At 38.0% G+C, this 26459-nt stretch overlaps 1 protein-coding gene across 3 annotated transcripts in view; it reads left to right on the forward strand.

Moving 5' to 3' along the window:
• iars1 (isoleucyl-tRNA synthetase 1) overlaps positions 1 to 24076 on the forward strand; it is a 183617-nt gene extending 159541 nt beyond the window's left edge. For all 3 annotated transcript variants that reach the window (XM_059649825.1, XM_059649823.1, XM_059649826.1), the window contains 3 exons: positions 2203 to 2349; positions 18605 to 18757; positions 22047 to 24076. In XM_059649825.1, the coding sequence (XP_059505808.1) occupies positions 2203 to 2349; positions 18605 to 18757; positions 22047 to 22129 (383 nt within the window). In that variant the 3' untranslated portion in view covers positions 22130 to 24076. The remainder of the gene's footprint in view (positions 1 to 2202; positions 2350 to 18604; positions 18758 to 22046) is intronic.
• The last annotated feature ends 2383 nt before the right edge of the window (positions 24077 to 26459 follow it).

Below are 26459 nucleotides of genomic sequence, written 5' to 3' on the forward strand. Positions count from 1 at the left end.
TGCTGTTAATAATTAGCCAAATTTCCTGCTAATATTTAACATTCAATTCTGGATTTTGGATAATTACCTAAATTGCAGTTAGTATTTGTTTTGTTTGACACTTGTTTAAAACATGGAAATTCAAAGCTTCACTTTTTTTTCCACAAAGAGGAGGAATTTCAGAATTTTTTTTCTTGAATTAGAATTCTGGTGTCAGTGAAGAGCATAAAAATATCTAATTTGTTTTTCCAACCAATACGAGGCCCATGTGATTCACATTGCCCTGGAGATCCTCTTAAAAGGGAAGCCGTTGCAGGTTTGCACAAGATCAGCCATAAAGAATGTGAGAGGGAGAGAAGAAGGAGAGAGAAGCAGCAAGTGAAAGTTTGTGCTCTGTTTGATAAGACCACGTTTGTGAGGGTTTAAACAATGCTAGAATATTCGCCAACCTTTACTTAGAGGGAGGGATCTCTGATTTTCCCCTCACTATGAAAGTCAGTTTGGTGAGTAGAAGTTTTTTAGTTGGAAAAGAGAAAAAGGATCTGTGAATAGCTTTGGACTGGTTCATAGAGAAATAGTCACCTAAAACACAAGAAGTAGTATGGCTATGGTGGGAGTTAGAAAAGATCCCTCATTTAACTTTTACAGAGTATAATTTGACAATCAAAATAGTGTTTAATCAATGGTGGTTTGTTTTGTTACAGCAAAACCTGTAAAACTTGAAATTTTATCATGTGATTCATTCACTGGATATTTGATCTTTTTATTAAAAAGTTACTGGTCTCCATGGGGTTCATAATGAGGAAGAAATTCTCCTTGTATGCAGGAGCCATGTAACTACTGTAGATGTATAATCTGCAAAAATAAATTTTAGTTTTCAAATAAGCACTAAACTAGCGTAGCGGACTACGGCCATATTGTGACATTGGTTTGTTCCATAATGTATTTGAGCTCTTACTCCCAAACGTGTTTAGCAAATGAAGCAAGCAGTTTACCCAAAAATGATTAACAAATATTAAGTTATCCTGGAATATATTCATGAATTTCCAGCTGACATCTTAACTGGTATAGTTACCTGTTCAGACTTTTGCATATGCAGAGAAGTACAGGATAAGGAATGACATAGTTCATTCTCCGTTTGAGGTTGTTCGTCACAAAATTTGAAATCTTGCTTCAGAACCAAGTTGTTGTATGTACTTAGATTGAGTAGCAAACTCTTCTGGAGGCAATGTCACACATTTCTCAATTTCAAAAGAAAAATATTCCTGCAATATGTTAGCCTCAATTTGAAATTGAGATTCTACGTGAGTAATTGAATCGTCATGGTTGGAAGTAATAAGTGGCAAATTTCTTGTACATTTTGGGTTAACTTTTATTTTGACAACCACTAATACTGCCACCATGAAAGGAAAGTCAGCAGCAAGCCAACAGACCTGAAACAAGCCCATGTTGCAGCCATAATACACTGCAGGCAAGGCTACGTTGCTGTATTTTAGGACATCCACCCTTCACTGGGGAGGAAGTCCTGCCCTCAGGAACAACTGGCCAATCTTATTAGGCAGCAATTCTACCTGTACTGACACAGCCACAAGCTCAGTAGTAGGTGCTCCTGATACTGCAGAATGGAGACAGCATGGATCCTGGAGTGAGGTACATGTAGAGAAGAGTTTAAAAAGCTTAGGGAGGAAGTTCTGGGGTGGTTTCTTTGAATAGGTGCTAACTCCGATTGGCAAGCAAGAAGAAAGCACACACCCCCTTTACCTCGCTGCCCCCAACTTCACACCACTTGTGAACCTCTTTAGAAAGTGACCTGTTAACTACCCATGTCAACCATATTTTGGCTTAGATGTATTTACAGATTGTTGACTGCTGCCAACTTCACCGCCCTCACCCCTATATTATTGGGATGAACTCAGTTGGGAAGGTGGTGAAGTAGCCACCAAGCCTATATTATGTGCCTACTTGATGAAAATACACCCTATGATGCATATTGTATCCAAATCTTTAACCTCAGTTTTTTCAAATACTGATTTTTTTTTTTAAGTTGCATACAAATGAACTAATATATTTTAGATGTAATTGATAAGACTTCCCTTTTCAAAATGTAGTCTAAAGTCACTGATCTTCTGTACTGGAGTGCACTGCAGAAATGAAAGGAAAGTAGTTTACATGTAAGCTGCCATTTTTAACGTGAAGTCTGACTGTGTGTTTTATCTCTTCCAGAACTAACCAATGGGACTGATCTGATGAGTCTGAATGGAAAGACTCTGTATGTGACATCTGGGTTTACACCAGCAGAAGCTGTTATGAAGACTGATACCCTGCTTTTCCAGTATGTCAACTTGGAGCTGGTGAATGCCAAGCCTCAAGGTATGCTAGTAAGGAACACAATTGTTTTATCTAAAATTGCTTGAAATATTTCACTTCAACTACGATGAGAATTTGTTCAACACAGCATAGGATTTACTGCATTGGTTTCCAGTGCGGCAAAACTGCCATAGCACTGTACCAGGATGCAGCAGTCTGAGCATGTGTAGCATTTCCTTGCTTTAAGGTTTTGGGAAGTTTTCAGTGTTTAATATTTGCATATATAAATTCCATATGAGGTAGAATTTCAGAGTTTGCAAATGATATAAAACTTGGAAGCATTGTAAACTTGACTAGGATAGCTGTGAACCTGGAAAGGATGTTTTCTTTTCTATATTCATTCGTGGGATGAGGGTGTTGCTAGCTAGGCAGCATTTATTGCCCATTCCTAATTGCCTAGAGGGCAATTAAAAGTTAACCACATTGCTTTGGGTCTGGAGTCACATGTAGGCCAGACCGGGTAAAGATGTCAGTTTCCTTCCCGAGAGGGCATTAGTGAACCAGACGGGTTTTTCCAGCAATCAACAATGGGTTCATGGTCATCGTTAGACTCTTAATTTCAGATATTTATTGAATTCAAATGCCATCGTCTGCCACGGTGCAATCCTGTGGCGGGATTTGAACCCAGGTCCCCAGCAAGTCATCTGAGTCTCTGGATTAACAGCCCAGCGATAATGCCACGAGGCCATCACCTCCCTAATTAATGTTGATGTGTCTGGACAAGTGGATAAAGAAGTTTGATGCAGAGAAACATGAAATGATTTGTCTTAGAAGGAAGAATGGAGAGAAAATACTAAAGTAAAGAGCAAATTTTGAAAGGAGTACAGGAGCAGACAAACCTTAGGTGTAAGATACCACCAGAATGGGTGCAGAGGAGATTCACTGGACGTTGCCATGACTGGAGCATTTCGGCAATGAGGAGAGCCTTGATCAGCTGGGCTTACCTTCCTCAGAACAGGGAAGGCGGGGACCCTAATTGAGGGGATAAATAGGGTGAATGTGGAAAAGCTTTTCCCCTTAGTAGAAGGATCAATAAACAGAGTCTTAGATTTTAAAGTAAAGGGCATGAGATTCAGAAGGGATTTCATCAATTTTTTTTTCACCCAGAGATTGGTGATTATCTGGCATGCTGTCCATGAAAGAGTGGTGGAAGTGGAAACAGTTGCACCATTTAAACAGATTATTGATGATCACTTGAAATGTGTAGCACATAGGGCTAAGGACCAAGTGCTGGAAAATAGGACAGGAATATATCGAGACGATGACTGGCACAAACATGATGGCCCTTTTCTGTGCTGTATGACTGACTGTAAATCCAAGTGTGGGCAGGACAGTTTGGAAGAGTGATCATTGAAGGATATTTTACTTTGGGCTTCTTTAAGAGGGACTTGGAAGACCACACTGAATATTTACAAGACACTAGTTTGACTGCAATTAGGTCCAGATGCGAGGCACGCTTTTTTTTCTTTCTTCATTCACATGCTGAGGGCGTCATTGACTAGGCTGGCATTTGCCATCCCTAATTGCCCAGATGGCAGTTCAGAGTCCACCACATTGCTCTGGGTCTGGAGTCACAGTAGGCCAGACTAAGTAAGGATAGTAATTTCCTTCCCTAAAGGACGTTAGTGAGCCAGATGGGTTTTATTTTCCAAGAATTGGTAATAGATTCATGGCCTTCATTAAACTTGTAATTCTAGATATTTATTGAATTCAAATTCCACCATCCACCATGGCAGGATTCGAACCCAGTTCTTCAGAACATTATCTGGGTCTCTGGATTAACAGTCCAGTGATAATACCACGAGGCCATTGCCTCTCCCTCGGGATGGATGCAGGGACATTTTGTAAAGGTGCAGAAGAGATTCATGAGAATGGTTCTGAGATGGTGGAACTTCAATAATGGAGTTAATTTGGAGAAAAAGGATTGGTTTCCTTTAAGAAAAGGAAACTGAGAAGGGATTTCATACAGGTATCTAAAATCATGAGGGGTTTAGATGGAGAAGAAAGGGAGAAACTGTTCCTGCTCATGAAAGGATAGAGAACGAGATCACAGATTTAATGTGATTGGAAACGGAAATAGAAGTGATATGAGAAAAGATGTTTTAACACAGCATGTGTTTAAGATCTGGAATGCAATACAAGATAGTGTGATGGATGCAAGAAGCATTCAGAAGAATTGCTCAACAAACAGCCAATGCAAACATGGTGGGCCAAATAGCTGATCCCAGTGTTGTGACAATTCTAAGATTCTGTAAAAGACATCCCTCACTTATAAGAAGTTCGGAAAAATTACTTCCACCTGCATAACTTCACTTGATCCCACATTAGCTCATTTGCTGAAATCCTTGTCCATGCCTTTGTTACCTCGGAACTGCCCTATTCCATGTCATCATCCTATCATCAACCTTTGTAAACTCAAACTCTACAAACCTCTACTGCTTTTATCCTAACTCACTCAAAGTCCCATTCATGCATCATCCCTGAACCTGTTGGTCATATTGCTTCATGCTTAAGGATTATACCCTTTTTTGAAATTTTTATCCTTTTTAAATATCCTGTCCCTCCCTATAACCTTCTCGAACCTGAAGTCCCTCCTGAGATATGTGCAATTCTCCAGTTGTAGCCTCCTACGCATTTCTCATTTTAATCGCTATGCCTTTGAAGACTGCGCCTCTGGCTTATCCTCAATTCTGGAATCTGTGTTCTAACCTATCTGCTCATCTACATCCTTTTCTTCCTTTTTAAGATACCCCAACCTATTTTCTAATATTTTTATCATCTCCTTTTAATATCCTTTTATGTGGCTTGGTATCCAATCTTGTTGGTTATTCCTGTGAAGGAGCTTGGATCATTTCACAATATCAAAAGTACTGTACAAATGTAGGTTGTTATTATTTGGACAACTTGACAATGTATAGATAAGGCTAATGTGGTTGATTATAATTTCTGTAGATTTCTACAAAGCCTTCAATTAGGTATGACATAATAGATTTATGATTTAAAGTCAGAACATTTGGAGTTAGTTGTCCAGAATGAGTAGCCAGCTGCCTGCAAAACAGGAAACTGAGAGTAGGGGTTAAGCGGTATTTATTTGGATCACCAAATCTTGGAGAGTAGTTTTTCAGGAGGGGTGCAGGGACCACTGTTGTTCATGACTTAGATGATTTGGACTTGGAATTGCAAGTATGGTTTCAAAGTTGCAGATGACATCAAATTGGAAAATCCATAAAATGGGGAAGTACTGCGACAACCTTCAAGGAAGCATGAATAAACTTAGAAATTGGTGTATAGTTTGCAAATGAACTTCAGAGAAGTACGATGTACACTTCATGTACGAATACATGTTGAATATCAAGTGTCCAAATACAATGGATGAACAGTGATCTGAATATACACAAATTATTAAAACTAATAATACAGGTGGCAAAGACCAACTAATAAGAAAAGTGAATACGGGGATAACGCAGTGTGGAGTTGGAGAAACTCGGCAGGCCAGGCCGCATCAGAGGAGCAGGAAAGATGATGTGTCGGGTCAGGACCCTTCTTCTGTGTTCCCCCAGCTCTACACTGTCTCATCTGACTCCAGCATCGGCAGGTCTTACCATCTCTGAGTGAATACAGGTGTTTGTTTGTAGAGAAAGGAAATTGAAAGGCCAAGAAGTTACACTAGTTACATACATAGAATTTCGGTTTGATCGCAGAGTCTCTGACAGTTGGTCTCGTCAGCCTTGCTGACATTACCTTGCCAAGCATGCCTCTGACAGGTTATCTCACTGCCTACCTGCAATTCCTGACTGTGAGCACATGACTACTACTTCAAGAAATTGCATGGCTAGAGAAGATGCGTGCTCTTTACAGGCTTTACCAGCTTGTTGCATCGTGTTTCAGTTTGGTCCAGATGGACTATCACTGCAGGGTAAAGTAAGCTTTGTGGTGACAATGCAAACAAATGCATAACAATTATACTGGAAACTGATGTGTGAAACCAGTGTATTTCAATACTACAAAGGGGGGTCTATTCAGCCCATCATGTCTGTAGGATTTCAGCAAAAGAGTCTTCTGTTCTTTGCTCATTCTCTGTAGACCTGCTTTTTTTTTTCTTCTTCAGCTGCTAAACTAATAGGTCTGTGCAGCACAAAGAAAAATTAAGGAAATGTTGCTGCACTCCACATCCGATATCTAGGCAATGCAAGTCAACCAGGTCCTCTGGAAACAAATCATTAGCATAGAAGTGACCTCCTATGCCTCCATGTACTGGATAATTAGGGAAGTGATGGCCTTGTGCTGGATTGTTAATCCAGAGAACCAGTTAATGTTCTGGAGACACAGCTTCAAATCCTGCAGTGGCAAATGGTGGAATTTTAATTCCAGATTTTTTTTTATAGAATTAGAGTCCCATGATGACCATTGCTCCATTTGTCATTTGTTGGAAAGCCCCATCTGGTTCACTAATTTCTTTCAGGAAGGAGACTGCCATCCTTGGTCTGGTCTACACGTGACTCCAGACCAACAGCAATGTGATTTAACTGTTAACTCCCCTAGCCAGCAATGCCTTCATCCCTGTAATTCAATCAAAAAAGAGTAAAGAAAATATAATAAATCAGTGACACAGTGGTAGTGTCCTCTGGGCTGTGGAGGCCTGGGTTCAAGTCCTACCTGCTGCAGAGGTGTGGAATAGCATCTCTGAACACGTTGAATAGGGAAGAAAAATGGATGAAGCAGATACAATTTGGGTCCGGAGGTTTGAATTCAAGTCCTATCTGGTTCCAGAGGTGAGTAGCAACACTTCTAAACAGATCGATTAGAATATATGATAAAGTAGACACACAAGGTTCTTGTGGCACAGTGGTAGTGTCCTAACCTTTTGGGCTTTTGAGGCCTGGGTTCAAGTCCCACCTGCTCCAGAGGTGTGTAATCACTGAATGTAAAAGAAAAATGCAGACTCACGGTTCTTGTGACATAGTGGTAGCATCTCTACCTCTGAGCCAGGAGATCTATGTTCCAGTCCCACCAACTCAAGAGAATCTCTAAAACAGGTTGATTAGAAAATATCAATAAAGCAGATGCAGCTTAAAAAATAAAGCAGACCCTGGTCGGGACTAGCATTTGTACGCCATGAAAGTGGCTCTATTTTTGTTTTCAACAATAAACAATGTTCCTTTCTAGTCAGATGTTCTGAATTATCACAAACGATTGAGCAAGTTGGTACTTTTTTTAAGTTGGAAACAGAAAACTGAGCATGATCTAAGACAGATTTCAAGATTGTGAAGGGTGAATAATTTCTAAGGCTGCTGTACTTGAATGCATATGTGGTATCTGCTGTATTGTACCATGCATTTTGTGTAAGTCATCAAGTACAGACTTTAGGAATAATCCATCGACGCTCAGTAACACTTGCAAGAAGAGTAATTTATTCATAGATTTTAAGAAAAATAAGTAGGTTAAAAATATGATGGAGATTGCCTGGAGCAATATGTATAGTATGATGGAGTCCCTAATGGAGTTCTGGATATAGATGCAATTACTAATGAAGAACTGTTGTTTCACATTAAACTGCTGTGGGAAGAGAATAACGTATGGACTGAAGCTAAATTCTATTATTCAGAAATGATGAATAATTCTGAGATGAGCTTTAGTATTCCCATTGAAGTGCCATAAATTAGAGACTTCTGATTTTGTGTCAAATGCTAATACTTTGTGAACTAGGTACAATAATTAGCTTAGGTTTTGGTTTGTTGTCTCAGGCTCTGAAATACAATTTATATTGCAACCACTGTACAGGGCTGTTCCTCATGTTTTTTGGGTAGGGCCAAGTTGCACACGTGTTCTGCAGGTTTTTGCCATGAGCCACAAAAAATTCTCTTGTATCTCACTAAACTAAGCCCACACCTAGGGTGTCTGTCACAGCTGATTTCCACCCCATCCTACCATATGCTGTTCCTTGAACAAGTCGCCACTCACTGGTTATGTGCTGAGAGATTGGCATTCCTTGCCATCAGCCCTGGTCCTCCAGCAACCACCTTCCTCTTACTGTGGAGGTGAGCAACATGCTACCAGCAAGAGAGTCTGTCTCCCTTTGTGAAATGGAGCTAAATTGGGAACAGAGCTGTCTTTATCAGGAGTATATCCTGTAGCTGAGATCTGAATTCACTTGCTATATTGAGACATGCTGCAATTAGATAACAAAGTCTGTACTGAATGCAGTAATCTATCATGACACTTGCTTGATGATGAGGAAGTGGATACATGACTCCTACAGGACTCTTGAAAGTTTTGTTTGCTGTCAGGCAGCTTTGGTTATTTGTAACATTATTACTGCTTACTTCGGTATAATTGAGATACCCATGTTCAATTTACAAACACTGAAACATTTGACAATTTGCTTCTTATCAGCATCTGACCCTAAGCACCCTCACTCTGCAGGCACAGCAAATGGGTGATGAATTGAGATAACAAAGTGTGGAGCTGGATGAACACAGCAGGCCAAGCAGCATCTTAGGAGCACAAAAGCTGACGTTTCGGGCCTATTTTCAATTTAAATGTAGCTACGCTGTGTAACTAAGATAATAAAATGTGAGGCTGGATGAACACAGCAGGCCCAGCAGCATCTCAGGAGCACAAAAGCTGACGTTTCGGGCCGAGACCCTTCATCAGAGAGGGGGATGGGGTGAGGGTTCTGGAATAAATAGGGAGAGAGGGGGAGGCGGACGAAGATGGAGAGAAAAGAAGACAGGTGGAGAGGAGAGTATAGGTAGGGAGGGGATAGGTCAGTCCAGGGAAGACGGACAGGTCAAGGAGGTGGGATGAGGTAACTAGCTGCTTTGTGCATTTGTTGCTACAATGTCATTATTGACTAGCCAACATGAGTCCACACTTTTGACGATCAAACTGATGCTTAGCCCACCCACCCTGGGTATTGTTCCCGTCAATTTCTAGTAGTTCTTCACATCTAGAGAATGGAAAGTGAATTCACTTTACAGTGGACAGTCTGCACTGGGCCCTGCTTTGTCACCACGTACCACCACCACCACCATCATGGCACCCCCCACCTCCCCTCAATCTCCATGCCCTGCCATGTTGAGACACACCACATTGAACCTTGCCTATAAGTGTCCTCCCTGGCCCTGAATCCTGGCATCATACCTTCACGAAGCCCCATCCCTTGTGGAGACCATAGAGATGGTTCCTGCCACTAACTCAACCCCACTAGCCTAGCATGGTGTTTAATACTGTCTGGCATACAGTCCCAGCCCCACTAACTTCGAAGTTCCCTCCATCTTCAGCTTCGCTAATTTTGTTGACTGCTACACATTCTGACGCAATTTCCCTTCTGACCCTGCATCACCATTACCCCATCTTCCCCTCCTACCCCCCCAGCCAGTACCCAGGACTGTATTCATCCCACACCTCTGGCTGATTGTTGTTGTGTGGAACTAGGGCATAACTTGACCTGTCCCTGATCATCGCAAGGGCAGGTTGGCCTGAAGGGCCTGGTTCCATGCTTTCAACTTACATGACACTGTTGCAGCTAATGGTACAGGATTCCCCTACCTGCTGGTGCTCACCCTGTAGGACCGACTGCTACTCCGTCTCTGAACCATAATCAGACAGTTTCATTGACTTTGAGCATCCCAAGCAGATGACTGACTGACTCTGGTGTAGCCCCTGGTCAGTGTGTGGATTGTGTCCATGACTGCTATTACCAGGACTCCCTGACTGACCTTCACCCCCTCCTGACTTGACCAATTTCTGTCATGGCCATTTGGTTGAATGATTTTGTGGTGTGTTTGTACATCTGTGTACTGTTCATCATAATGTCCCCACCCCCGGACAGATCACTGATAAGCAGTCTGCTTGTCCTTGCTTCCAAAGCTTTCATGCAGCAGCCTGACAGTTGCTGATGTGTGCTGTGATGCAAGTCTGTGCTTCATGATCGATCTACCATGAATCGGAGAGGTGTCAAGATGGCTGCGGTGGGTTGGTATGAGGGTACGTACAGGCTGTGTTCATAAAGCAATCCCTGGGACACTGTTTGATTGTAGCTAAAAGTTATTCAGAGAAACTAGTAAACTGAATTTGCCAGATACACACTTTGGTTTCCATGTTGAGTTTCCCAGAGTCTAGTTTTTCTAGTTTAAGATAAAGGCTGAATATTACGATGAGTGTTAAAGCTGAGGCAAGCTGTGCTGTCAACAAGACATTTAACAAGCAGTAATATCCTTATTTGGTAATTTGCCACTGCCTAGTGAGAAATTTATCACACTGCTCATGTAAAACATAAAACATAGAACCTGCTGCCCCCACCAAAGAGATGGGCATTGCCGAACTTCCTGTCCGATTCTTCCACAAGTTATTGAGACCCATGTGAGATTTCACCCACAGTTCTTGTGAGAAAACCTCTTATTTAAGAAGTTAAAGCATGTTTTATTCTGTATTCTTGAGATTCTTCTCTAACAAAACATCCGCAATTGTCAATGACAACACATCTCTCAAAATGTTTTTAACAGAGGTGGGGCTTATCTGTAAACCATCAAGTGACTAGTCCATTACCATCCTGCCCACTCCTGATTCAGTCACCAAAGACAGTGTGCGTGATGAAATCAGCAACTCACTTGCTTTACTGGAAAATTGATTTCAATATTACATGGCTCATCCAGAAAAAAAGTTGGCATGGCAGTCCAGTGGAAGTTAGCAGGCCTTTTTCTTTTGGTGGTGGGGGTGGAGGGGAAAAGGCTATCCTTCAGGTCGTAGCATGTGAACATCCTATTATTTCATGCTCACAGAGCTCTGTTAGCTCTGGATAATGACCAAAATAGAGAAAAGATTCCAAAATCCGTCTGTAATTCTGCTCAGAATGAATTTGTAAGTGGAGGCCTCAGTGGATACTTGCCTACCATATGGTTTGGGGGTCACATAGGAGACCTGAGGATGAGAACAGAAAATTGAAAAATAGTTTAAATTAACAGAATCTATCCACATGAAATTTTGTAAGCGTTGTTACAGTGAGCTGGGTTCTCAAAATAGAATTCTGCAACAGCAAATAGAAGGATGTGGGTGTTTTTGAAACATGAAGCTACTCTGTTTTGGGATAGAATATTTCGATATATGTGCTTTCAGTTAAATTTTAACAAGATCAAGACTCTTCGGGATATGTTATTTAAATGGCAGATACAGCTGATATTTTCCATTTAGATTTTGTTTGTGCTTTTGATAGTTCTATTGTGCAGAAGAAAATGAGTTTGTCGAATCATGATAGCAATCACAGAATGATGACACAAGTAGATGTTATTCAGCTGATCAAGGTTGTACTGACTCTATAGGAGCAGTTTAGGTAGTTCCACTTCACCAGCCATTCCCCTCAGCACTGCATTTTTAAAAATCTTTATATATCCAAATATCTTTCACACTTCATGATTATACATATAAGCCTCACCCTCGCTGGTCGTGTATTTGCATCCTTACTGTATTAAACAAAGTTTTTCCTCGTGCCTCCTTTGATTCTTTTGCCAATGAACTTAAACTTGTGTTCAATAAAGGCAAAGTTAAGTACTGCTGGAAATTTGAAACAAGCGCAAAATGCTGGAGAAACTAGGGTCTGACCGATCTGAAGAAGGGTAATAACAAACTTGAAACGTTAAAACTCTGTTTCTCGTCTACCAGACCTGCTAATATTGTCTGGTTCTTAATTTTCCTGCCATTAGGAACAACTTCCTCTTTATCTACTTTTTCTAGACTGCTCATGGTTTTGAATACCTCTAACAAATCGCTCTCTCGCTCCCCCCCCCCCCCCCCCCCGCTCCCTCCCCCTCCTCCCCCTCCTCCCCTCTCTCCCTGTGAAAGGAGATCAACCCAGGATTCCCCAATCTATCCACATAACCAAAATCCCTTGTGTCTGGAACTTCTCCTGTGAATCTTTGTCATAATTTGTTTCTCTAAGGTTATCTATTTGAAGATTTGTGAGAAGTTTTACGGTCAAGTTGAATGTTGCAACAAATGAACCTTTGTAATATTTTTCATCATGTTGAAATGACTTATGTGGCATAAACTTTCAAGTCCATTATATGAATTTATTTTAAAAATGTTTCTTTGCATACAAAATTAAATGGTTGTGAAGCAACTAAATGGATTGTTTATGGTGTGTGAGATGACTTAAATTAAAAAGAGTACACTACTGAATTTGTAAACCAGTAGACAGTTGGTCAATATTTTTGCATCATTCTGATTTTGAAGCATGAGGTAAATACAATTGGCATCAATGGTCAATTGTTATTGTATCTAACCATATTTAAGAAAAGTATTCTTCACTTTTATAAACAAAAAGTGCTTTATATCACAACTGATCTCTATTAATTTAGAGACTAAATTAGAATTATACACAGTTCAGCACATAACATTCACAACATAAAAATGGCTCTTTTCAAAAAAAAGTTCCTTTTATTTTCTATAGTACACCCCCAAAAATATTTTGAGTTTTCCCAGGATTTTGCTAGGAATCTTTAGTGTTCCCACAAGTTTGCATGTAACAATGATTTCCATTCTAAGTTTACAATAAAGGACTCTCTTTAACTTTTCCCTGCCTAAGGTGTGGTGACCCTAGATTAAACGACCAACTCTCTAATGAGTAGCCCTGTGGTCCTCTTGGAACTATGGCAACTTTACTTGCAATTACAATTCAAGGTACACTTGAGATCTAGTAGGTTTGTGTGTCGCTATTTACTTAGCTCTATTGAATGTGCTGTCTTGTAGTTGTTCCAAGATTGGGTATTGTATTATATCACACCCAGATAACAATTCTTAACAACTGATTGTGTCGTGACTCTTAAGGTGCAGTCTAATTCTATATCATGTACTCAATATCATATACAACACTTTTTTAGTTTTCAATGGATAGCTGGCTAACAAAACAAGGAATGGCAACCTGAAATAAAAGATTCTGGAGAAACTCAGCAGATCTTCCAAAATCATAGAAAGACAAACAAAGTCGTCATTTCGAGTCCAAAATGACTGTTCCTGATAGGTTGAGCTTTAGCTTTAGTTCCTACCAGATCTGTTGAATTCCTAGGCGAGATCAGTATCCATTATTTCTCTTATTATGTTATCTAAAATTATAATTTAGTATGAAGTAGACTTGCTATAACTTGGTTTGCATTGAATGTCTGTTCCATGTTCATATCATACCTGTTGATGTGGTTAAATTTGCAAGTAAAGAATCTCTCCAATTCTGTAAGTTTTCACTATTTATTTCTTTTCATTCATACGTGGGATGTGGCTTCACCAGCATTTATTGCCAAACCCTACTTTATACAGAATTTTGATCTAGTTTTATTAATTAGAACATGAAAGTGGCATAAGGTGGAATACACAATTTTACCATTACAAGGAAGAAATTCAAATTCAGTTGACTTGGTGCATTTTGCATGGCAAAGCCTCTACAAGTCAGTCTAATTGCCATTGAATCAGCACTGTTGTCTCAAATAACAAAAGTATTGTTCCCCTTTACATTGCTATTCATATAGTGAATGTCCACTTGAGTACACAATAAAAAGCTCAATTTCAACCTTAACTTTTGGTTATGTTGCCCCCCGCCCCTCATGTTGTTGGTTAAAGCATGAAAATTATATTTGGTAATGATTTGAAAAATTTGCATAGAAATCAACAGTTTTGTTGGTGTAAATAATGAGGAAAAAATCAGCTGTTTGAGTGTGAGGATATCTGCACAATTGAAGTTACATCATGATCTGATTTTTTTTTTGAAATATATCAATAATAAACTTGCCATTTTAAATTTTTCTGGATCCAGAACTTCATGTAGAAGTCACAGATATCAAGAATTTGGACGCAATGATCAACATTCCCAATTTGAAGCCCATGCTATTTCCTGTCACCACCTGAATGTCTAGTGTTCATGCATCCCTACTTAAAAGCTTTTCAATAAGCATTCTTAACCTTAGAGTTGAACTCATAGTACTTATTCACTTAGTTTGCGTCCCTTTCGTATGGCCTTTTGTTTAAAAAAAATTGCGTTGCTGAAATAGTTAGAAAGATTGCAGTACATCCATATCTGGAGCTCTGACAATTAGTAATTAGAGTAGTTTTAGCTTCTTGGTCACTCATATTTAGGAATAAGCTGTAGAATATTTCTTTATAATGGCACAGTCCTCAAATATTCATTACTCAAAACCAAAGCAAAATACTGTGATGCTGAAAACTTAAATAGTGCTGCAGAAACTCGGTAGGTCCGGCAGCATTTGTGAGAGAGTTAAATAGAGTTAACATTTTAAACCAATTACAAGTCATATTGACAATGAAGTGCTTATTCTGTTTTTCTCTCTCCAAAGCTGTTGCCGGACCCGCTGAATTTAGTCAGCATTTAATGTCTTGATCTCAAGTATTGTTTGCGCAATGTGAGACTAATCTACAGACCCATCTGTTCAGACTAATGAACTGTTGTTGAATGCACAACAATGGTCAGGTCCTATGCTGCAAATTTTCTTTAAATAATGTCACAGTATTCATTGCCTCTTCTTTAGCAGATTAAGAAGGTCATCATAAATTATTTTGAACTATTCATTTCTGAACATCTTTAAATATATTTATATATTTTTAAAATGGGCATCTGCAAATTAGTATAGGCTTTATTTGAATTCCATTCTGTTGATGGTTTGCAATGACTCTGATTTCATTTGAGCCACATCACGAGATCACTGGTTTGTATTTCATTAGATGATACCTCTAAACCATTCAGTTTATTAGTGGTTAACTGTATATTACGTTTATTGTTGGGGTGGGACGAGGAGAGGAGGAGTTGTGTTGGAGAGTTATTGACACTTATTATCAGAATATTGCCACTTTTTGTAACCTTTTATGAGAGACCTGTTTGTTTCACATTGCTTTAGCCAACTTTTGTAAGATGTCATTAAATAAATTGCAGTCATGTTATTAGCCTAGATCACCTATTTAAACTGTTTCTGCTGTCATCTTTGAAAATATGATGTAGAAATTAACTTTAAAGTAATCTACTGTTCTGGAAACTATGGGATATCTCAGCTTTATGCTAGTTTGCTATAGTGTTCGCTTGTTTATTGAGCAGTTCTTGGAGATCCATCGTTATCCTGGCAGCATTGAAGTGTACAATGTATATGGACACTTGCTTACCATTTCCAAAAATGTCATATTTAAAACCATAGTTTTGGTGTTGAATGCCTTTTTATATAGTTTGGCGTAGATACTGATCAAAAGCAGAAGTTGCTGGAAAAGTTCAGCAGGTCTGGTAGCATCGGTCAAGGAAAAGTCAGAGTTCATGTTTCAGGTCTGGTGACCCTTCCTCAGAACTTACACTGATTGTCAAAGTGAACTCACTCGATTCTATATCTTACAGCCGTTCTTTGAGTTACACTACCCACAAGGTGATCTCTTGCGCCAAACTTTCTAAAGCCCAGGACAATAGTATAATTTGTGTGTTTAATGAAAAATACAGTTTCCAGTTCTATCATAAGATCATTAGAAACATGGCACAAGATTAGACTATTTGGCCCATCAAGCCTGCTCCAACATTCGGTAAAATGTTGGCTAAGCTGGTTGTGACCTTTACTACTTCCCTGCCTGCCTTGTCCTTCATAACCATTTACTCCCTTCTCAATCAAAAATCTGTCAACTTTAAATATTTTCAGCAGCTGAGTCTCTACTGATCTCTGGGATAGAGATTTGCCAAGTTTAATGACTTAGTGATGAAGAGACATTGCTTCTCTATCTTGAAAAGTTGTCTCTTTATTTTCAAACTGCCCTGAGTCTGAGATCACCCCCTGGAGAAAACATACTTGAAGGATTTATCCTGTCAAACTGCCTCAGAATCTTGTATATTTCAATAAGCTTATCTCCCATTTTGCTAAACTCCAATGGTTAAAGACCTACTTCTATCAAACTTTCTTCTTAAGAAAACCACTTCATTTCAGGAATCAGCTATTTCTGCACAGTTTCCTATGTGGGTATATCCCTCCCTATGAAAGACCAAAATGCAGATGGTCCTGTAGGTGTGATCTCACCTGCACCCTGTAAAATTGTAGCAAGACTTTCCTGTTTTCATACCCCACCCTGTTGCAATAACGGCATGCTACATTACGGTCTTTTGCACATGGTTTACATTTCAATTTTAACAGGACCGAACATGAAAGTGTTACAGATTTTTGACTTGAATCACATCCCTAATGAGGCACGTATCAGGCACGTATCATGTAGCTTTCCCTAGTTAACTGAGTGGAACTAAACTCTGACACCAGCGTATGGTTTCCGTAACTGTGGCTGTTAATTTTCCAAACACGGTTAAGTCCTGTTTCATAACTGTTGGAACGAAGCAGAGATCGCTTAACTGTGAAAACCTTCCCAAAGGATGTTTTGCTAATTGTCTTTACAGAGAAATTTATAAGACTGTGTTAGATGACAAAACATTTGCCATAAATTTAAACTTCATAACATTTTTGGTCTATTAATGGTGGATGAGATTAAAAGCAAGAGAACTGATTCTGTTAAATATAAAATGTTACCTATACTACACTTGAGCTTGATTTAAAGCCAAATCTATGGGATATCGAAACATATATGATTGGTACAATCAATTAATTACTTTACAACAATTCTTTACTTTTTTTCCCCACAAGAGATAAGGTATTGGAGTACAAGCAGTGATTCTGCTATAGAAGTTTAAAATATTGAAACAAAACTTCATCTGAACATATTACATGAGTTAACAAATCTATTCTTTAATTTGAGTCAAATCCAATAAACTAATTTGTTTATCAAATCATTGCACTGTTCCTGTCACAGAAATAATAGGTGAAAAATGTTATCTTTTGTTTGATCTGCTGACATTTGTTATCTCATAAACTGATTCTGTTTCCTTTTCAACTTTTCTGATTTTGAATTTGGGCACATTTGCACTTCACATAAAATATTTTCCCCCCAAAAGTATTTGTCAGAATTCACTGGACTTAAAACGTTAACTCAGTTTTTCTCTCCATAGATACTGCCAGAACTGCTAAATTTCTTCAGCGCTTTCAATTTTTGTTCCAGAAAATCAAGACCCAAGTTAGTCAGCCTCCTATTATAGGACAGCTCTCAGTCCAGGCATCAATGTAATGGACTTTTGCCTCCCATGCAACATTATAATTTCATACAAAAAGAGACGAAGACTATGCTTAGTTATCTACACATGGTCTCACCAAAGCCTTAAGCATCGTCTTGTACTCCAGTTCCCTTGTAAAGTAATAAAATGTGTTAATAGCTTTCCTAATTGCTCACCACACCTGCTTGCTGACTTTGAGTTCCACATGAAGTGCAAACAAGTCTGCCTGACCATCAACATTTAGATGTTTTACACATTTTAAATATTCTGCTAATCTGTTCTTACTATCAAAATGAATAACTTCACACTGTGTTCCATATTGTATTCCATCTGCCACCTCTTTGCCCATTTGCTGACCCAGTTGATATCTCTTTTCAGCCTCTTTTTGTGCTCCTCACACTAAGTTCATAACTAACTTTATATCATTAGCAAAATTAAATGCATTACTCTAACTGTTGATTCAAGTTATAAATATAGTTTGCAAATATCTTGGACTCCAGCACTGATCCTTGTGGCATTCTACTTGTTACGGCCCACTTGCATGAAAATGTCCCATCATCCCTACTCTTAGCTTTCTGTCTCTTATCCCTTCCTCGATCCATGCCACTATATTGCCCCAACTGCATGAATCTTGACATTGCATATTAGTGTAGCACACTTTTGAATTTTTTTTTGTGGATTCAAGTAAACTGCATTTATTGGTTCCCTTTTACTTACCCTCCTGGTCACATCTTCAAAAAAGCCCGATATGTTTGTCATCCGGATTTCCCTTTCATAAAGCCGGTCTTGTCATCCTGTGATTTTCTCAGTTTATTTTTAATGACTAAGGTCAGAATTTCTATTCTCTTTCCAAGAAGCTTAACTTGGATCACAGAAGAATTTGTGGGTGATCTGCTTCGTTGATTATCTGAAATAAAAATGCAAATTAATAGATGAAAATTTGCATTTTATCTAACGCAGGATCAATTTAAACACCACATGATATGCAGTCTTACTTATCTGTTGGGTTGATTGTTTTTTGCCAGTGTGTCTCTAAGAGAGGTATGATTCATAATTTAGCAACTCCAAAAAATAGCTATGGACTGAAAATTGCTGGTGTTGTTACTCACTTTGCTTGCATGTTCTGCTATTATATTTTAGAATGTCTCAAAGGTACAGTTGGAGCTCTTTTGCTGGAAAACCCAACCGGTCAGAATGGGCTGACGTATGCTGGTCTTTATCATGAGGCAGCCAAAGTATTTGGCCTCAGAAGCAAGAAGCTAAGATTGTGCCTAGGTGAAACCAAAGCAGAAGGTATGTCTTGATGTAAGCACTGGCTAGGAGAGCTAGGGAGCAACTTAATTTTGAGTCTTCAGTACACCAGGAGTACAGAGAACCTTAAATTGTCACAATTCATTTTGTCCATGCATAACTTCAACTTTAATATCTACAGCTCTAGTTTTCCTTGGAACATGTACCAGAGGTATATTCAAAATACACATTCTTCCCCCTTTCCCACTCAGAACCTTTTTAGGTTTGTGATGCTTGCTGAGTACTGAAAATGTTTTGCATACTTTTTGTATGTATGTGTGTTCCTATCTCCGTCAGCTGTTTGCTTTGTTAAACGTTCTTGAGACACTATAAGTAACTATTAATGCTACTTGAATGCCAAGGTTGTGTGGTACCCTCATTTATAAATCAATACTGCGGCACTGAACTCAAAGTTGTATTGGGAACTCTTACTTTTGTTTTGTTAATGGCATTTGTCACTTGACTCTGAACCACAGCCCAGTTTTCCATACAAAAATTGTTCCTGGCAGATGAAGGTGATTTGAAAAAAAAACAGATTAAATTCAGTGACAGCAACAGGAAAAAAGTATTCTTGGACAATTGTTCATGCTCCAGAATCTTTGTTTCTTTAATGGATCATATCTTAAATATATTCATGAAGACTCTGTTTTTATTAATTGCATGCTTAATTACAAAAGTAAGTCTGTGTTGACTTTCAATATTTTAAACTTGCTGTCATGTTTGTTTGCAACTACTGTTTGCTTGACCTTAAGCACAGAAATGGTAAGGACAAGAATGTAAAAGATCAAAGTGAGTTTATTGCATATACACCAAAGTACAGAAAATTCTGGTATGCAGCATTTATCCAAATAACGTGCAACTTAGTTATGATGAGTCATTTCAAATATATGTTCTTAAATAATTCAATGTCCAGAATAATTAATGTTTTTTGAAGCAAGCCACAAAAATGCAGAAGTTGTTTAGCTTTTGACGGTGACTTCAGTTTCAAACCTAGTTGGTTTACAACAAAAATACAAGTAACCCATTGGTTCTACACAGACTATGGGAAAAGAGAAAATGTGATGCAAACTTCTATATATTTTTACAATGGAAGAAACATGATTAGTGATGATTCTAGAATACCCCTTCCCATGTGGTGTCAAAATGGCACTCTGAAAAATTCAAATTAAGTTTGCAATTTTCTAAGTCTGATTTAATTTGCAGTGATCCACACTATGTAAGCACTTAAAATGGTTTAAATAATAGAATGCCAAGCCAGTGAGCAAAAGAGTATAGATATTCACGTTTGGCATGTGCTGAAACATTATTTAAAAGCCTGTAACGAAAGGATGTTGAGTGCCATTACTCTTAATATTTCCCAAATAATAGAGGCCTGTGTTACATTGTTGCACATCATTTTTAAATGTGTTCAGTGTTTGTTTATAATTATTTGGATACATTGTTATAAACGATAATTTAAACAAAATGACATTTCAACAGAAATGTTTACTAATTTACATCTATCAACTTTTATTACCAATGCCACAAGCGTATTGCTGTTTCTGTTATGATGTCTTGTTACTTATTGTACTAACATTGATGTTCTGATTTCCCCAAATGGAATAATTTTTGATCCATTGATGCTGTAGTAAGGCATGAAACTTGAATGTTTCTGTGCTAATGTGGTCAGTTAAAAAGTGGAATAACTGCAGAATGGAAATTTATTTTCTGCTGTATCCCAACAATCATGTTGAAGGCTTGCACCTCCTCCTGACTGAAGCTTCATCTTATGCCTGTTTAACATATTAGTTCCCTCACCCAGCTACCATGATGGTTAATGTCCATGAACTCTCCCTGTTAAAAAATAATATACGCTTCATGGTTTAGCACTGGCAATATCCCACCTCAGTGGTATCAAAAATAACTTGATGCACACAATGTCTTAAGAATACTCCAAATTCTTCTTTTGTCTAAAGTGCCATGTATAAACCATTAGCTTCAAAGTGCATTTTTTGAATTTTAATTCTAGTACAATTCCATTTTCACAGCATGTGCTCATTCTGAATTAATACTTGACCCGTGTTGTGCAGATGAATTTTTGAATGCAGTTTAGGTAGGCCGATAAAATGGGCTGCTGCATCTGTGCTACCATTTTTAACTTTAAAATAGGTCATGGTCTATTGTAGGATTCTCGTGAGGATAGACACAATTTAGAGAAGAATAAAAATTTGTATGAAAAGATTTTGTCTCTTGTATTAATTTTGTTCCATTTGGCTTGTAAGCAGTTTTTATTATGTATTGAGCAGTGAAGACCACAATATAGTGCAATGACAACATGAGACAGGATGAGCAGCGGTAGTATATTGCACAATTTTCTGTGAAGTTTTTTATTTCAAGTCATTTGAAAAATAGAGAGCAAATGAAAGAGGACATGAAATATTCTTCAATCTCTTACAAAATAAAATAATGCCTGAATTTTTATTGGTCAAACTTGTGGTGCAAAATGAAAACGTATCTCGGTTCTATTCTTCTTTGCTAAAATATTGAAAAGGTGCAAAAGATTTGACACATTTTACAGGACAGTATTGGTTTCCAAGACTTGTAACCTAATTTATCAGTAAGGTCTGAAGTTTGCAAGAAGCTGTAAATAGGCCCACTATATAAGGATACTCTTTTCATACCTTTCTTTAAAATTCCGTTGCTTTTCTTCAAGGAGTCCTTTTGTCCAGATTTCCAGTTGGCATTGTCCTACAAGTCTCTATTTTTAAAAGACTTGCATACCATTGCAATAATATTTGAATCAATACTGAATATTTATTATGGAATCCACTTATCATGGAAACTTGCTTCTTAAGGTGCATCTGTGTGGTTAATTTTCTCGTGCCTTTGCTCCTACATACAAAAATAGACAAATTTGCAAGTTTACTGTGTATGGGTTTGATCAGTGCACGTGAATCAAACTACATATTTTGCTGAATTATATTAGATGGGATTAAATTAATAAACTGTTGTGAAATTTGTGCATTTTGACTGAGATTATGTAGTCCAGTTTCAAATATTTCAGTATTTCACTTTGGATTGAGGGTAGCAAGTAAATCACTGATATTTGGGAAGTTTGTTTGGAACTGAGTCTTAGGCTTTGGGCTTTATATATATCATATTCAATTTTACTTCAAATGTCATTGTTTCCACGATCTGCAATTATAAGTCACTCTTGTAATCTTGGTGGGGGGGTTGTAAGTGTGAATGTGTAATTTTTCACATACAATAATAGTGTTTTTTCTAAAATATCGCTAAACACATCTTTTTTCAGAAATTACAAATGATGCTTCAATGAAAACGTTGAACATGAAGACCGTTTACATTCACGTTTTGCCGACAACAGCAGAGTCCTAAGATCTGTACAGATATTTTAGTTCTTATGAATGCTGCATTATGACCATGTTGTACTGCTAATGGATTATCCATACCTGGATTTAATTTTGAAAATTTAAAAATGTTGTTTGACTGTACACTTTGACACATCACTGAAGATGATTGAATGCTATTTCATAAAATTACATTTTGTTTGATGTCGTATATAGATTAATTTTCCTCAAACCTTAGCAAGGATAATCTACAGTTGGACATTATAACAACATAGGCGTGAAGGAGGCTACAGGTGGAAAGGTAGAAGTGCGAAGTCAGTCAGTTCTTCCTTTCATTCTTCTGAGTACTTGATCTCCTCCATGCTATTGTACTAAGCAGAAGCCAGGCATTCTCCCAGAGAGGGATGGGAATTCATTTTAAGGCTGATGATGATGGTTCTTTCTAGCTTGATCGGAATAACATTTGTAGAGACCTTGGAGGCATCTTCTGCTTTAGGTGCTTTATGGGAGCTGGAGGCACAAAGGATACAAACAGAGATTGAAGCATCAGAAAAATATATAATTGAGCAGATGACAACAAGATACATTGAGAACAAGAGAAAAATTAAATCTGAAGCTTCAAAGTTTCCACAATCATCTTCATCTTTTCTGAAGTCCCCATTTTGCACACTGGTTATGCAACAAAATTATGGAAAAGATTATTATGCCTAAATCTCTGTAGCATTAGCTTAGATCTTTGCAGCATCAGAATGAAAAATTGCTGTCTAATATTTTAGACTGAACTACCAATTCTACTGTTTAGATTTTTTTCTTCCAAAACAATTAGGTCTTGGCATTTTGTCCCCTTTCTTGTGGGCACTATTTCTAACAGTTAAACTGAGACTGTAGACTTTTAAATGATGCCACCAGGTTCTTTTGTGGCTTCTTTACAGAAAATGTTACCCTGCTAATGTTCACTGTATCTTAATCACGCAAAAGTGGTTCAGACCTCATGGTCTGTTGAAAAATACTTCTTTGGATACAATGTCTGCATGCAGATCATTGGGGAGCTTGGTAAATGCATGTGAATCAAATTACATATTTCGCTGCATTACATTGGATGGAATTAATTTGACAAACCATTGTGGAATTTGCATTTTGACTTCAAGATCATGTAGTCCAGTTTCAAACTTTTGAGTGGAGGTTGCAAGTCAACCACTGATATTTGGGACCGGTGTTTAGATTGGAGTCTTTAGGCTTTGGGTTTCATATACATTCTATTCAATTTTAGCTCAGATGTCAGATTGTTTTTATGACTAACAATTAAGCTGGCCTGCACAACATATACTTTACAAAATGCAAACATTGCCACTTTGAAAATAAGTTTCTCTTTGGTAAATGTGATGTGAACAGAAAATGCATTGGACTCTTATTCAATATAATTGTCACATCAGCAGTTATGTTGTCATCACATGCTTGCACTACACTATTTCGATAGACTCTCTTTTTGTATTCGCATTGTGTTAACTCCAGTATACATCCTTTGTCCCATGAATTTTAAGTTCATATCTCTGGTACTAACAAACTAATATTTTCACAATGGTATATTGTAGGAATGAACATGTTGCTCGTAACTCTATTTCAGTAACTTTCAAACAGCCTCTGCAGAAAATGCCTTCTTTAACGTTGAAACTATGCAATGCAATTCCCCACAAATGGGCCAAAATGGTTTGGATAACTAGCAACTTACAACTGCTAAAGTACATTTTGGAAATTCTTGTTTTGTTATACAGTTATATATGTGCCTAGGAATTGTGTATTTTTCAAATGTTAAGCATTCCTGTTGCTTCTGTAGTAATTGCATTACTCCTGAAGACCCATAGGGAAAGAAAATTACTTTGGGCTCATATTCAGTTATAAAATTTGGGTTCAGATTATTTGTTTCTCAGTACATGAACTAACTTTAAATAAATACAACAATGTGATGTAGTGATAATTGTAATGGTGCACTTTGTTTTATTATTATTGGAACCTCTTAATCAACACTGCTTGTTACAGTAGCTAAATTTGTTTGTACTCCGTTTGATGTAGTTAGTTTAGACAAAGCCTACCTCTAATCCATACAACACTTTCTTAAAAAATACATTATCAAAGCCACAGTGAACAAGGAGATTGCCCACCTATTGGATGAATTTTTTTTTAAAAAAGAGGATATTAGGAAGGAAGATAGTACTTTAAAATTGATCATTTACCTTGTCGGATAGGATAGATTCTGGATTGCTGAGGAAAGTAAGACTAGAAATTGCAAAAGTGCTGGCCACAATCTTCAAAACATCCTAAGAAACAGGAGTGATGCCAAAGAACTGGGGAATTGCAAATGTTATCCTCTTGTTTGAAAGAAGGGAGAATTGGAAATACATGACTGAATAAAATAATTTAATGTCAGTGTGTCTGGATGTAACAAATATCTAGAAAGGTGGACTTCTTAAGAGTAAATCATATTTAATGAACTTGAATGAGTTCTTTAGAGAAGCACCAAAGGATTGGTAAGAACAGTACACTGAACATGTATGAGTTTTAACAAATTGTTGGCAACCTACCACATGTTAGGCTTATTGGCAAAATTTGAAGCCCAGGTGGTGGTTGTTTCAATATAAAATTGGTTAAGGGATTTAAAAAAAACATTTGAGGTGAGTGGCTGTTTTCAGACTGGGGGAAGACAATCTTCTCCAAGATTCACTTACCGTTGTGTTTTGGATATGTTTTAATGAAATGAAATTTAGATTACAGGGTGCACCTTGGAAATTTGCAGATGTGAAACTTAACACTAAGGGATGAATGCCCCACGTTTGAGTCTAATATAAAGGTTGGTGAAATGGATGATCACAATGGCAGAGAAAATCCAATGCAAAAAAAGTTAGAAACATTTTTCTAAAAAGAAGAGACAAGATATGCTAAATTGTAACTTTGGAAGATTCAAGAGAAAGGTGCAACAATTTTTGCAAGTGCTGAGGATTATCCTAGCTTGTTACATTGAAGTGAAAATCAAAGGTGATGTTTTGTTTGTCTCTCTAGTGATAGAAAATTTGATCTTTTTTTTCCCCAAATGTTAAAGCTATGGTTTAACTGTTAAAACATTTTTGCTGTCTTGTTCCAGCTGTAGTTAAGTGCTATTTGCCATTGATTTACTTGGCTGTGATCTGATTTATTTAACGGGTTGCACAGCTGAAACAAATATTGCAGAGCAACTGAAATCAACACTGTAACCTGATGCACCAGAAACATCAATAACAATCATCCAAATAAAATGTGACTCAGGAGTACAAGGTACAGAAAATATTTCCACTCTCAGGGAAGTCAAACTAGAAGTCATCAAATTAAGATAGTTGCCAAGAAATACAAGAGGGAATTTCGAAGAAACTTCTTTACCCACAATGGTAAGAAAGTGGAACTCACTCCAACAGTTAGTGAGTGAATTTATAGATCTTTTTCTGCTCGACAATCTTTGGACGCAGAAGGAAGTGGAGAATTACAATGATAAATTTAGATGAGGAAAGATGAAATGAGATTCCAGGTGAAAAAAAAATATTGATATGGATGAGTTGTGCCAATGGCCTGTGTCTATGTCACATACCCACTGTACCCCTCTGTAATTATTACTAAAGCAAGAAAGGAATCAACAAAGAAAGAAAGCAAGAGGTAGAGAATTTATAACATCAAGTTCAAAAGCCTGTTAACATAGTTATCAATTGACAAATCAACATTTTCTTTAGTTGTCGTTAAATCACCCCCACTTTCCTTAGTAATCACTCACTATTGCTCCCTTCGTCCACAGAGGTTCGGTGCTCAGTTACAGACTGCAAGCCTTAATCTTGCATTCCTTTTAAATGCAGAGGGAGCAGCAGGCACCTTTTCAATGTGGCGAGTGCTGAAAAGCCAGTGGAGGATATGGACCATGCTATGTCAGTGTCACACCTGCACCATATGTTAACAGTTTACACAGCAAACGCACTGCATGGCCTTTAAGCAATTGGCCATGAATGAAAGTCAAAGAGGAGGAATCATTGGTATGCACCAAGTAGCACTACAGACTGCTAAGGGCTACCTCCATAGCCAGTCACACCGATCATCTGATTATCCTACCAGGGTTAGCCATGGTCAGTCAGGCTCCTGGTCTGAAGAGTCTGCTAATCCATGTCTTTAGTTTGTGCCACACCAGTACAGTTAGGTCAGTTGCGGTGCTGTAGAGCTCTCAATCTCGCAACCAGCTGTCGTCAATAGTGAACAGGAGAGGACTTGAGAGTTCCAGAATTAGGGCTTTGTACAAGTATTGGTAACTGGCTTCTACAGGTGGGGAGTGTTGATCCAACAGAAGAATT

Source organism: Stegostoma tigrinum, chromosome 11, assembly GCF_030684315.1.
Source record: "Stegostoma tigrinum isolate sSteTig4 chromosome 11, sSteTig4.hap1, whole genome shotgun sequence".
Lineage (NCBI taxonomy): Eukaryota > Metazoa > Chordata > Chondrichthyes > Orectolobiformes > Stegostomatidae > Stegostoma > Stegostoma tigrinum.